General features: G+C 45.0%; 1 protein-coding gene across 3 annotated transcripts in view; it reads left to right on the forward strand.

The window, feature by feature from the left end:
- The first annotated feature begins 382 nt into the window (after positions 1-382).
- The window catches only part of LOC132406386 (latent-transforming growth factor beta-binding protein 4-like), a 105,934-nt gene continuing 92,313 nt past the window's right edge, over positions 383-14,003 (forward strand). For 2 of the 3 annotated variants that reach the window (XM_059991990.1, XM_059991991.1), the window contains exons 1-4: positions 383-466; positions 7,817-7,912; positions 9,099-9,215; positions 9,999-10,136. In XM_059991990.1, the coding sequence (XP_059847973.1) occupies positions 427-466; positions 7,817-7,912; positions 9,099-9,215; positions 9,999-10,136 (391 nt within the window). In that variant the 5' untranslated portion in view covers positions 383-426. Of the gene's footprint in view, positions 467-7,816; positions 7,913-9,098; positions 9,216-9,998; positions 10,137-12,114; positions 12,256-14,003 lie in introns of all 3 variants that reach the window. The other variant, XM_059991989.1, reaches the window with a different exon arrangement.

Consider the following 14,003-nt stretch of genomic DNA (forward strand, 5'->3'; position numbering starts at 1 on the left):
CCACCCTTGAGTGACAGATACATTCCTGTGGCTGCTAATTAATGAGTCCACCCTGCTCACACTGATTTATTCACTGGGACAGAGAGAGTTGACTTGGTGCACAGATCCTGTACAGGTATTTGGAATTGATTGATATTTGGGTCACAAATCCACGATGCCCAACTTCACACAAGAGATTGTGCAGATGCTGAAAATGCAGTCAAACACACAGAAATTGCAGGAGAAACTCAGCATCTTTGGAGGGTAGTAAGGAGTTAACATTTTGGGCTGAGACTTTCATCAGGATTCTTGCCTTTAGTCGTTTTCAGGAAGGGAGTTTCATTTCCTTCTCCATTGCGGAGTCAGTGTGATGGTGAGATTATACAGAGTATAAAACCCAGAGCTCACAGTGACAGCTGACACTAGAAAGGGCAAGTCGTGCAGAGAATGGGTCTCGGCAACATGAGCAGCTGCCTGCCTCTTCTGGGTAAGTGTTCATTCTGCAATTTTTCTCTTTCTGTCCCTGGTCTACTTTTTTCCCTCCCCTCTACACTCCTCTCCCTCCCTGCCTTCCCCTCCCCATTAACTTTCCTCATCATATTTCTGTTGCTTCTCTATTCCTTTCCATGTCGAATTCTACAACACTACCCCCTTTTTTCAGCATGGTTGCAAAAATCTATCCAACCTTCTCTTAAATATATTTACTGAGGTAATCACTGCTTCATTGGGCAGAGAATTCCCCCCTCTGGGAAAAGCATTTCTTCTCATCTCCATCCTAAATCTACTCCCTTAAAACTTGAGGCTACGTACCCTAGTGCTAGTCCCACCTATAAGTGGAAACATCTCTCCTGCCTCTATTTCATCTATACTTTAAAAATTTTATATGTTTCTATGGGATCTCCTCTCATTCTTCTGAATTCCAGTGAGTATAGGCCCAGGCGATTCGAGTGGATACAAAGTTGACTTGTTCATAGGAGACAGAAAGTAGTGGTAGAGGGCTGTTATTCTGACTGGAGGTCTGTGACAGGTGGTATTCCACAGGGATCAATGCTTGGTGCTCAGCTGTTTGTGATATATAGAAATGACTTTAAAGAAAATGTGGATGAGTGGGTTCGTAATTTTGCAGATCATTCTAAAAAAGATTGGTGTTGTTATGGACAGTATACAAGATTGCCAAAGACTACAGCAGAATATAAATGAAAGTTCAAATTTAAATCCAAATAAAATTTATTATAGATGTACATAAATGTTACCATAAACAACCCTGAGATTATTTTCTTATGGGCATTAGCAGTAAATACAAAGAAACACAATACTATCGGTGAAAAAATGCATAAACAAGACAGATAAACAACCAATGTGCAAAAGCCAACAGATTGTTAATCAGCAGCAGATATGGACAGGATGATGTCAGGTGCAGTTTAATCCGGCCAAGTGTGAGGTATTGCATGTTGGCACAATCAAAGATAGAGAGACAGTACACAGTTAATGACAGAACCCGTAACAATGCTGATATTCAGAAGGATCTTGGGGTCCAAGTCCATTGTTCCCTGAAAGAGTCTGCACAAGTTAATGGGGTGGTAATGAAGGCAAATGGCATACTTGCCTTGCCTTTGAGGAATTGAGTTTAAGATTAAGGAAATTATAACATGGAGTCTTGATCTGACAAACAACCTAATTTGACCTTGTGCTTTCTTGTCTGCTGGCCAGTGCATGATATTTTTTAACTTTATTCTGCAGTCTGTTGTTGTTTTCCTTCCTACTACCTCAGTGCACCGTCGAAATGAAATGATCTGTGGGGATGACATACATAACAAAGTTTTTTTTGTTGGATCTCAATGTAACATTAATAAATCAACTGGTCAGTTTACCAGCTTTATAAAGTTCTGGTTAGGCGGCAACTGGAGTATTGCATTCAGTTCTTGCCGCTCTAGTCTGGGACTGATATGAGGCTTTGGAGAGGGTGCTGAAGAGATTTTCTGTGCTGCTGCCTGGAATGGAGGGATTGTATGGCAGGGAGAGGGTGCACAAACTCTGGTTATTTTCTTTGGAGTGGCAGAGGCTGAGGGAAGGACAGATAGAAATTGCTAAGGTTAGCAGGCCATAGATAGAGCAGACAGCTGGTACGTTTCTCCAGGGTTGAAATGTCTGATACTGGAGAGTGTGATTTTAATGGGGTGCTGCATTGAAATGAGATGTCCGAGGCATGTTTATAAGACAAAGTAGGTGGTTACCTGGAATATCGTAGGTATATGAATAAGCAGAGGTGGATACGGGCATTGTTTTGGCAGAAAGGAAGAGTTTAGTTTAGTTACTGGTTTCATTAGTTCAGTAGAATACTGAAGGGCCTGTTCTCTGGTCCTTGGACAATTGAATGAGTCCAGAGTCCAGTAAAGGTGCTCTTGGCCCACCCTTTGAGCATCTTCTCCTGGTTGAAGTGGGAGAGGAAATCAGTGGACCAACTCTCTGAGGATGTTGGACCAGATCTCAGACAAAATGGATGTTACCCTGAATGGACCAGCCATGAATTCACAGTATTGTTGCGGGTGGATCACACGGGCCAGCACATGGCCCAGTGGGTGAATGATCTCTGGGCAAAGATGCTGCCATTGGTGCTGAGGGAGGAGACTAGATTCGAGCTTCTGGGGAAGTGAGAGTCAACAGACCCAGGTTCAGTATTGACCTCAGGTACTGCCTGTGGACTTCACAATGTTCTTCCTGGAAATGTTCCTCTGGGTGCTCCAGTTGCCTCTGACATCCCAAGGATATTCAGGGTTAATTCTCACTAGAAACAGTGTAGGTAAAGAGCAAAATAACCAAAGGGGAGCTGATGGGCATTTGAGGGAGAATGTTGCCAGGAAACAGGGAAATAAGAAGGGAAACAGGACAGATGGGATTGCTGTGCTGGAGCTGGTATGGAATAGATGGGCTGAATGGTTTTGGGTGCCACACAAGTCACTAACATGGCAATAACCACCATGTGTCACGAGAGGGGCATCCACCCAGTCACCTGGTTTACCCAAGTGCTTGCTTCCTGAAAGCCCCAAGGATCTCAGTTCATCCTGTCCTGCCCTGGAGACTGACTTCTTGAAAGCTGACAATTGTCAATTCCACCAATGTTAGAGAGTATCTGAGCCAATGTTTGCAAGGTTGTCCCACAAACTGTGTGTGAATCCTGGCTGGATTGATTAGGCGAGAACATTTCTGTTAAAGGTACAGGCCAAGTCTCCTATTCCCTCTGGATCCTTGACTGTGGACAGGGCAGGAAAATGGTCAGAGATGGACGACCAGCTATAATTATCATACTGACAGCACAGGCTTGAAGGGTTGAATGGTCTCATCCTATCTTCTGTGCTTCTATGTGGAGGAGGGGCTGTCATTGAGTATATCTTCATGATCTGGTGATGAAGCCTCCACCATTTCCCCACCAGTTAGTAGCACGAGTCTCAGTTCAAATTATCTGGGACCTTGCATATGAGTCTTAGTGCATTATGAGCTGCAGGTCTGTCAGTGGACTCTTCAAACCTCAGTACTTTTGTCCCGGGACAGGCTCATTCACAGCTTGAGTCCGAGTCTCAATCAGTGCCCCGGTCCAGGAATTCCACGCCAGGCCTCAGCCTCGCGTCTGCCATCTGACATCCATTTGATTAGATGTGGTGGAGATAGCTTTACTCTGAATGTAGCTCATGTTGTCTCTACCCGCAATATATTTATGGGACAATGTGAAGGGAGCTTCATTCTGTATTTACCCCATGTTGCCCCTGCCTCAGATGTGCTTGTGGTACATTGCAGAGGGAGATTTACCATGTATTTAACCCATGATGTCCCTGCTCAGGAAATGTGTTACTCTGTATTTAACCCACATAGTCACTGCTCTGGAAGTATTCGATGGGATAGTGTTGAGCAGTGGTTCCTAACCCTTTTTTATGTCATGGAACCTGATCTTTTACCGAGGGATCCATGGACCCCAGGTTGTGAACTCCTGGTATAGAGAGATATTTAAATTGTATTTAACCCTCTCCTCCCCTGTCTCTCTGTATTTGCTTTGTGACACGGAGTGGATGAGCAAATCCCCGCCCTCAATTAGTTGGAGTTTCTCAGCAAATCCATTTGATCCTTAATCTGAGTAAAAGTCAGGAATGAGTATTGTTCCAACTCTAACAATTGCTGGGTGAGTGGAATGTGCTGCAGCGGTGCTGGTTCAAAACTGATAGTACATTTATTATCAAAGTATGTAGACATTATAGAACCTTGAGATTTATCTCTAACAGGCAGCCACGAAACAAAGAAACCCAAGAACAAACAACACACACACACACACACACACACACACACACACATATATATATATATATATATAAAATATAAAAAGACTGTCTAACACCAATATGCAGAAAATAAAAACCACGTCATGCCCATAAAAAATAAAAGCATAAAATCACCCATAAAGAGAAGACAATGTGCAATGAAAAACAGACATCATACAGACAGTGACCACAAGCTAATAGCGTTTCTGAACTGAAAGAGAGTCCCAGAGTCCAGCGCAGAGCTGAGTAAACGTTGTAGAGCAGCAATCAGAACCGGCTCATACCTCGCTTCAGGCCTGAGCTTTTCAATCTGTCCCGGTGCTGAAGTCTCCGTCCGAACAAGTTCTGCCATACGGTTACACAGACCTTGCCATCTTGATTAAGCCTGTAAATCTGCATCCGCACATCGTGTTCAATGGTGATGATATGTTCTGGTGCCTGAAACCCCGTGGCTTCGATTCGGCCTATTCCCGACCTTTCACACTCTTCCACTCTCTTGTTGACGGGTCCGCCACCTCGCCTCTCCTCAGTTCTGCCACATCGAGTTGCCTCCAATTCCAAAGGGAAATGATAGACAATTACTCGAGATGATTGTAGTATGTGTCATCATAACTCCCTTGGAATTCATTTTCTTGCAGCCATTTTCTGCAACATAAACAAATGTGATAAAATTTATGAACAACTATAAATAACAAAGAATGACGAAGAACTGAGTGCAAAGGAATTCAAATCATGCAAATAACAAAAAAGTAAATACATAATACAGAGAACATGAGATGTAGAGTTCCTGAAAGTGAGTCAATAGGTTGTGGAATCCGTTCATCATTAAGTTAAGTTATCCCTGGTAGTGTCGTGGTTTCTTGTGCCACACAAATGATTAGGAGATGCATAAGATTCTTCAAGAAGGGTTAAACTTTAATTTTCAAATCAAAGCTGAGACAGTCATTGAGCTAGTCGCTGATTGCCCACCAATCCCTGGCCACAGCATTTTTTATATCAATCTCCTGGTCCAGTTTCACACGTACCACATGTCCCATTGATTTAATCATGTTCTAATCTACCTCTTAGCTACCTCTCATTAACATTCTTAATATTTCATTCTCCTGCTAAATTGGGTACATGCTTAGCAAATAGCAAGTTTCAAAGCTGACTACATCTCTTTAGCTACCTTTAACACACCATTGTCTTCTACATTCCTAGGATTTCATTTTGGATACATGCAAGCAAGCTGACTACATAGTTTTGTTTACACAGCAAAAATACAAATTTTATACTCCATAATATTTTTATACTCAAATATTATCTCCCTTTGAGACCCAGAGGGACTCACACAGAGAAAGAAGACTAAGAGTCCATGCACAAAAGCCCCAATAAACTCAAGCACTTATTTCCAAATCTTGGGTTAAACTATAATTTTCTGCGCCAAGATCTCAAAGCATTCTCTCCCTGTTACCCTGGGCCGCTGAGCCAAAAACCTGTCCCTCTGTACCTGAGACAGGGAAAAAGACTCAGAAGCCCTTACAATCTACTCCCACACTGTCGTTTTGCTCTTGTTCATCCTGCAGGTGTGTCAGCTGTAACGATACATTTTCGGTGTTTCTTTCTCCACTAAGCGTGCTTCAGTAATTGCCACGAGCATCGGAAATTGTTTGGTTGCAGCACGCACTACAAGAGATTTGAGACAAGGAAGAAAACAGCACAGCACAAGCGCACAGCTCAACAATACAATACTGACAGTTATTGCTATTTTAGTCAGCCATGCTCCCCATCCTCCAAGTCTACTTTCTAACCAATCAAAAAACTGATGTCCGAACCCTGCATTCTGTTTGACCTCCGTTCGCAGATTCTTTAATTTATTCATTGCTCTGGTGAAAGACCCTTCTGGGCTAGTATTGTTCGGTATGAAAGTACAGCATTGTTCTCCAAACATTACACACACACCCCCTTTTTCTGCCAAAAGCCAATCCAGTACCTGTCTGTTTTGCCACGCTACCCGGCTAGTTGCCTCTAGCTGTTGCCCTAAGGCCTCCAGTGCATCATCGGTGTAGTTGATGAACCTCTGTTGATTGTAGTATATATAGTTTATCCATTCAACATTTTTGCTTACCCCTATCACAGGTATGTTAGCTTCCCAGCGAGCATCTCATGCGGTGTCAGGCATGTTATTCAATTAGTTTGCATGCGGTAACTCATCAATGCTAACGGTAAAGCATCAACCCAATTAAGCTTAGTGTCTGCTCAAATTTTGTTTAGTTTGGCTTTCAGGGTTTCATTAATTCTCTCTACCATGCCCTGCGACTGAGGGTGGTATACACATCCAAATCTTTGCTTTATCCTCAACGCTTGTAGTACCAGTTTGACCACTTTCTGGATAAAAGCTGAACCATTGTCTGAGCTAACTTCTGTAGGTATTCCAAATCTTGGGATCACTTCATTTGTCAGAAATTTTACCACTGTCTTTGCCCCTTGATCTCTTGAAGGTACCACCTCCACCCATCTGCTAAATCGATCAATTACTACCAGCATGTATCTTTTCCCTCTCACTGTCTTTATCATGTCTACGTAATCGATCACTAGATGTTTAAATGGTCCTTCAGGTACAGGAATGTGACCTATTGGGGTTGTAATTCCCTTTCGAACATTATTCTGTGCGCATACCTCGCACTGTGACAAGACAAAGTCCACTGAAGCCTGTAAATAAGGTGACCAAAAACCATCCTTCTTTATTTTCTTTATCACTTCCCCCCTTGCACAATGCTCCATCCCATGCGCTTCTGAAATCAGAATCGTCAGTAGAGGGGTGGGCGCTACCAACAAACTGTCTTCCGTGCTCCACAAGCCTTCCGGGTTCTGCTTGGCCCCCCTTTTTCTCCACATTGTTTGTTCTTCCAAAGTTGCCTTACCTTGTATTTCAATTAGGAGGTTTCATTATGGCTTTTATTAAGTCTAGAATTTGCTGACAATGTTGTATGGGATCTCCATAACTTTTTTAAAAACCTCTCTGCTTCCACACTGCCCCGAACAAATGGCGTACTCCATGAGCATATGCCGAATCAGTATAGATGTCTACTTTCTCACCTTCCATCATTTCACACGCAGCTGTCAGGGCTTTGATTTCTGCTAGTTGGGCGGAACATGGTTGGGGACAGGACTCCATCCTAATACTCTTATAGCTCGACTGATCCTGCTGTACTACTGAGAACCCTGCATGATTTCCATCATAGTCCCTAAAACAAGAGCCATCTATGGACAGAACCTTTTTATCTGCATCCTCTAGTGGTTCTGACCGTAAATCTGCTCTCAATTTGGCAAATGCCATCGTCTTCCCTACACAATCATGGGGTTCTCCTTCATAGTCTAAAGGGACAAAATCGGCTATATTACTGGTAGTGCATCTCTGTATAGTTATATCGCCCTCCTTTGGATATCATCAGCCCTGGTTATGTTCAGTATTGGGGTGTTGTTTTCCAGGAGAGAAGGAGTAAAAATGATGGAACAAAAGTGTAACTTCTTCATTTCCTTTCTTCTAGTTATCTTGTGCTGTGGTTTGCTCCGAGGCATTCTGTCCCAAGTTCACATGTGTCAACCAGGTTATCGATTTGATCCATCACGAAACAAATGTTTGGGTGAGTTTTAAATCCCCTCAGGTGACTGAGTTTGGTTGAGGTTTAAGTTGATGATACAGTCCAATTAATGGTGTCAATGAATGTACACTCAGTGCCCACTTTATTAGGTACACATGTACACCTGCTCATTAATGCAAATGTCCAATCGACCAATCATGTGGCAGCGACTCAATGCACAAATGCATGCAGACACGGTCAAAGGGTTCAACTGTTGTTCAGACCAAATGTCAGGATGGGGTAGAAATGTGATGTAAGTGACTTCGGCAGTGGAATGATTGTTGGTGCCAGACGGGGTGGTTTGAGTATCTCAGAAACTGCTGATCTCCCGGGATTTTCACACACAAGACTCTAGAGCATCCAGTGAATGGCAGTTCTGTGAACGAAAACACCTTGTAATGAGAAAGTGTTATGTTTTGTAACTCTGAAACATTAAACTAATTGAAAGCAAAACCACAGACACAGCCAGGGATAATTCATGTACATTTTGTTTCATTTAAAAGAACCAGAACACTTAATCAAAGAACATATTTCAATATTACTCAAATTACTCAGAACCATGGGTAACTCATGAATTTTGATTTTACTTTAGTGAGACATGCAAATATGATGTGGTAGCATGATGACGTATGCCATTCACATTAATTTTTAAAAATAACCCAGAATTAATTATTTAAGTGAACAAAAATACAATCAAAGAATATATTTACAAAAATCTCAAATATTTCTGAGATATTAAATACACATCAGAAAGATCAGAAATAAATTTATTTTCCACTCTATATCTCTGAATAAAATATTTATTTATTTCGAGATATCGAGTGGAACAGGCCCTTCTGGTCCAATGAGCCACACTGCAGCAACCCACCTATTTAACCCTAGCCTGATCACAGGACATTTTACAATAACCAATTAGCCTACCAACCAGTACGACTTTGGACATTGGGAGGAAACCACAACACTTGGAGGAAATCCACACACTCCTGGGGAGAATGTACAAGCTCCTCCCAGACAGTGTCGTAATTGATCTCTGAACTTCGGAATGCCCTGAATTGTAATAACGTTGGGCTAAGCGCTGGCTACCGTGGCACCTCGATGTTATTTTCAAAATTCCATCAACTACAGATAGAATCCACTTGTAATGGAGAAAAATGTTTACGATTGTAAAGAATTTTCCCTCTTTACACAGATATCAATGAATGTGAAACGACTCCATGTGGACTTCGCAAAAAGTGTTGGAACATAATTGGTTCTTACAGGTGTCAATGCAAGGATGGGTACAATACAATCAATCAGGACTGTGAAGGTGAGGCCTTTAAGTAACTATGAAATCAAGAATACATTTCAAGACCTGAATTACTAGTTGTGAATGTGTTAGAGACTATGAATTAAACAAAATTATGCGAGGTATATTGTAGATAGGAAAAATGTGAACAGGCTTTTTCCATAGAGGTTGGGTCTATCTACAGCTAGAGATCATGGGCTAAAGGTGAAAGGTGAAAAGTTTCAGGGAACATGAGGGGAAACTTCTTCACTCAGAGGGTTGTGAGAGTGTGGAATGAGCTGTCAGCACAAGAGGTGCATATGAACCGGATTTCAACATTTAAGAGTAGTTTGGATAGGTAAATGGAAGGTACGGGGTTGGAGGGCTATGGGCCCAGGTACCGGTCGTTGGGAGTAGGCCATTTAAAAGGTTTGGCACCTAGTAGATGGGTCGAAGGGCACCCTTCTGTGCTGTACAGTTTGGGGTGTCAGAGTTTGGAGTCAAATTCCAGTGCCCTCTATAAGGAGTTTGTACAGAAGTCTGGGCAAGGTAGTGGAGATGAAATTTAACTCTGATAAGCATAAGTAGTCGGACCCTAGAGAGTATTGAAGGGTGAAGGTGTAATATTAAGAATTTAGCATCTCGCAGGCCGCTTGTGACCCTGGCTATTTTTTAAAGGTCATAGTAGCTATGATCTTGAGAAAAAGAGTATAAATGCACAAATGCTTGATAAGCATAAATAGTAAGACCCGAGAGAGTATTGAAGGGTGAAGTGACCTTAATGTGTAGTCGAGCAATCCCTGAAGTGTTTCTCTGTCAGTGCAGATATCGACGAATGTAATTCCTCTCCGTGTGCCCGTGAAGCAACTTGTCAGAACACAGATGGTTCATTCCAGTGCATCTGCAGCACCGGTTTTCAGTCGACTGAGAAGGCTGGCTCCAATGGAAGGAGGAGCTGTGAAGGTAAGGACCATAAATAACCGTGACATAGAATAAAGATCAAATTGGCAATCTCCAGGATGGCCAAGGTCAAAGTCAAAGTTCAGTTTATTGTAATACGCACAAATGTGTGTATGCACTAGTGCAATGTCAAACTTACTGAATGGCCTAATTCTGCTCCTATGTCTTTTGATCTTTTGGTTTTCCCGCAGCAGCATCACAGGCACATAGCATCTTATAAACATCATTCACAACTCTCTGATTAATTGGTGCATTGGCTAATCGGAGAGCTGCTTCTTTGGGAGAACTCTGAAAGAACAAAAACTAATTGTGAACATTGCCAGTATTCCCTCTGGTTACCTGGGACACTATATGCCATTTAATTGGGGCAGGACACAGACATGGCTCCAGCAGATTCAAAATCAAATTCCAGCTGACTGTCACTGACATATGTCATGAAATTTGTACAGTACAGTGCAATGTGTAAAATATAAGTTGAAGTCAGAAATATATATTAGAAAATTAAATATACTTGAGCAATAGTAGCGAGGTAACATTCATGGGTTCATTGTCTGTTCAGAAATCTGATGGCAGAGAGGAAGAAGGTATTCCTAAAAAGTTGAATGTTGTCTTCAGGCTTCTGTACCTCCTGAATGATGACAGTAGGAGAAGAGGCATGTCCTGGGTGACCTGGTTCCTTAATGATGGATGCCACCTTTTTGAAGCTGCACATTTTCAAGATGTCCTACATGGTATTGAGGTTAAAGCCCACTAGAACCGGCTGCATTTCAAACACTTGGCATGTTTGTCTGGGGCTGTGCAGTGGCCCCTCCATACTTGATGGTGATGCAGCCAGTCAGAATGCTCTCACTCGTACATCTGTAGCATTCTAACTGTTAGCTCCATCCACGTGTCTTTCTACCACAATCCTCAAGGCTTCATGTCAGAAAAAAATCAATGAAATATTTGTTCTGACAAAGGTTGGCTCAGTACTAAACAACATGCCTGTCTTTTGCTCCATCCAGACCCTCCGAGTCCACTTGTAACATAGAGAAAATAGTGCTTAGCATTGTGGGGATTTTGTCTGTTCACACAGATATTGACGAGTGTGAATCCTCACCCTGTGACAAACATGCAACTTGTAACAACACAGTGGGTTCGTACCAGTGTCACTGCATTGCAGGGTTTCAGGCAACTCCTGTGACCGTCAACCTTGCATCAGGAAAAGTTTGTGAAGGGAAAGACTTAATATAACCATGAAATAGAGAATCAATGCCAAGTAGGGGTTGTCATTGACAATCCTACACATTACTGGGGGTGAAGAGGAATATCACAGGCACTGCTCTGTACAAGTCCCTCAGTAGAATTATTGTGATGGCTGTGGAGTTCACGACCTGCTGAGTTCCTCCAACGTTTTATGGGTGTCTGCCATTTTGTTCTGTTTGCTTTGACAGTTCTGATAATCAGTGTTTGTGAAATGAATTTATTGACCAGTCACGTTCCTTTCCAAAAAGCTGATGGTGTAATGCATTGTCAGGGAGCAAGTCTGTTCAGAGTTGGCATCTGTAGCAAACATGGTGGTTACGACCTCAGTCCTGGATCCCAGACTCTCACATGGACCAACAACACCCCATCAGAGCTGGTTCAGTGAGGAGCTGAGAAATCCATGGGGACATGACTATGATCGTGAGATGGAGGAAAAATTCAGAGATGGACCATGTAAAGATGAGAACAACTTTGAAATTGGCAGCGAATATGATAAACTTTGTTTGTTCTTTATGGGCATTGAAAGCAGCATTAATGCAGTCCCTGACAGACTGGAGAAAGTGTTGAGGGAGGTTGTCTTGTCTGGACTGAAGTAAGGTCTCTTCCTCATGTCCCACCAAAGGTCCAGGATTCCTTCAATGACCACAGTGACACCTTTTTCCTGGAGGAAGTGAAACACGATGAAGAGCGAGCAAATGATGTTTATGATTGTGAAGTACTTTGTCTGTTCACATAGATATCGATGAGTGTGAATCCTCTCCGTGTCACCATCATGCATCTTGTCACAACACAATGGGTTCCTACCAGTGCAACTGTGTTGCAGGGTTTAAGGCATCTAATGCGACTGCCAGCCTCACTGCAGGGAAGGTTTGTGAAGGTATGGAATTTCTGTCACTGTCAAAATTGAGAATAAATCAAAATGAAGTGTTGGTGTCAAATTGTCAGGGTCCAGTCTGGAACCGCGTTCCGGGTTTTGATCAGGTCCAGGGGCTCCGGACTCCGGATTCTGCAGTTGTCCCTCCCGTCACCCGTGATCTAGTTGGGACCCTCCTGGCTCAAGGAGACACACCTGTAACTCAATGAGCTGCAGGTGTTTATAAGGGGCCTTGGGACTGGGACCAGGTGGGTGGTCGTTTTGTTCTGTTTCCTGTTTTTCCACCAGCTCTGAACTCGTCTCTGCATTCTGTTATCCTGCCCGGGCTCAGACCTATTCTTCATCATGCTTCTCTGCCCAGACCAGTACTGCCAGGTTGGTCTGCTCTCCCACCTTTCTTCCCATGCGCTGGTCCCGCTTCTCCGCTTGGTTTTGTTTTTTTGCGCAGTCGCGCTGTCTGCCGGTCGTTTCCGAATTTCCCATTGTCATGGCTGTTGTGTTGGTCAACCTGGACCTATGCCCGTTCCTACCCCTTTCCCCAGTCGGGCAGGTCTGGCCGACCTGCCTCAGCCCAGCAGTGGTTCTGCCAGCTCCTACCCCTTGCCTCCGTCGGGCGGCTCCGGCCGATGGGCCGTGGCCAGGCGGGCATTCTGCCCGTTCCTATCCCTTGCCTCCGTCAGGTGCGTTTGGCCGACCCACCATGGCCCGGTGGGAGTTCTGCCCGTTCCTATCCCTTGCCTCTGTCAGGTGCGTTTGGCCAACCCACCGTGGCCCGGCGGGAGTTCTGCCCGTTCCTATCCCTTGCCTCCTTCGGGCAGATCCGTCCGACCCACAGTGGTCCGGCGGGGGTTTTGCCCACTCCTTCTCCTCTGCCCGAACTCTGGGATAGTGCCCTGCACCCGCGTAGGGGTCCGCGTCGTGCCCAGGCCTCCAGAGTTTCCGCCTGGGAGGCGGCCCTACCCGGGGTACATGCGGCCCGCCAAGGGAGGGCTCTCCGCCAGCCTATCACCACCTAGACCTGCCTGAACCCCGAGGACCTGCCTGCCTGAACCCCAAGGACCTGCCTGTCTGCCTGAACCCCGGGGACCTGCCTGTCTGCCTGAACCCGGGGACCTGTCTGTCTGCCTGAACCCCGGGGACCTGTCTGCCTGAACCCAGGGACCTGTCTGCCTGAACCCGGGGACCTGTCTGTCCGCCTGAATCCCGGGGACCTGTCTGCCTGAACCCCGGGGACCTGTCTGCCTGAACCCGGGGACCTGTCTGCCTGAACCCTGGGGACCTGTCTGCCTGAACCTCGGGGATCTGTCTGCCTGAACCCTGGGGACCTGTCTGCCTGAACCCGGGGACCTGTCTCTCTGCCTGAACCCCGGGGACTTGCCTGCCTGAACCCCGGGGACCTGTCTGCCTGAACCCGGGGACCTGTCTGCCTGACTGGAGCTTCAGGAGCCCGCTCCGCTCTGCCTGTCTGAACACCGGGGACCTGTCTGCCTGACTGGAGCTTCGGGAGCCCGCTCCGCTCTGCCTGTCTGAACCCGGGGACCTGTCTGTCTGCCTGAACCTCGGGGACCTGCCTGTCTGCCTGAACCCGGGGACCTGTCTGTCTGCCTGAACCCCGAGGACCTGTCTGCCTGAACCCGGGGACCTGTCTGCCTGCCTGAACCCCGAGAACCTGTCTGCCTGAACCCGGGGACCTGTCTGCCTGAACCCCGGGGACCTGTCTGCCTGAACCCGGGGACCTGTCTGCCTGCCTG

Source organism: Hypanus sabinus, chromosome 16 (assembly GCF_030144855.1).
Source record: "Hypanus sabinus isolate sHypSab1 chromosome 16, sHypSab1.hap1, whole genome shotgun sequence".
NCBI lineage: Eukaryota > Metazoa > Chordata > Chondrichthyes > Myliobatiformes > Dasyatidae > Hypanus > Hypanus sabinus.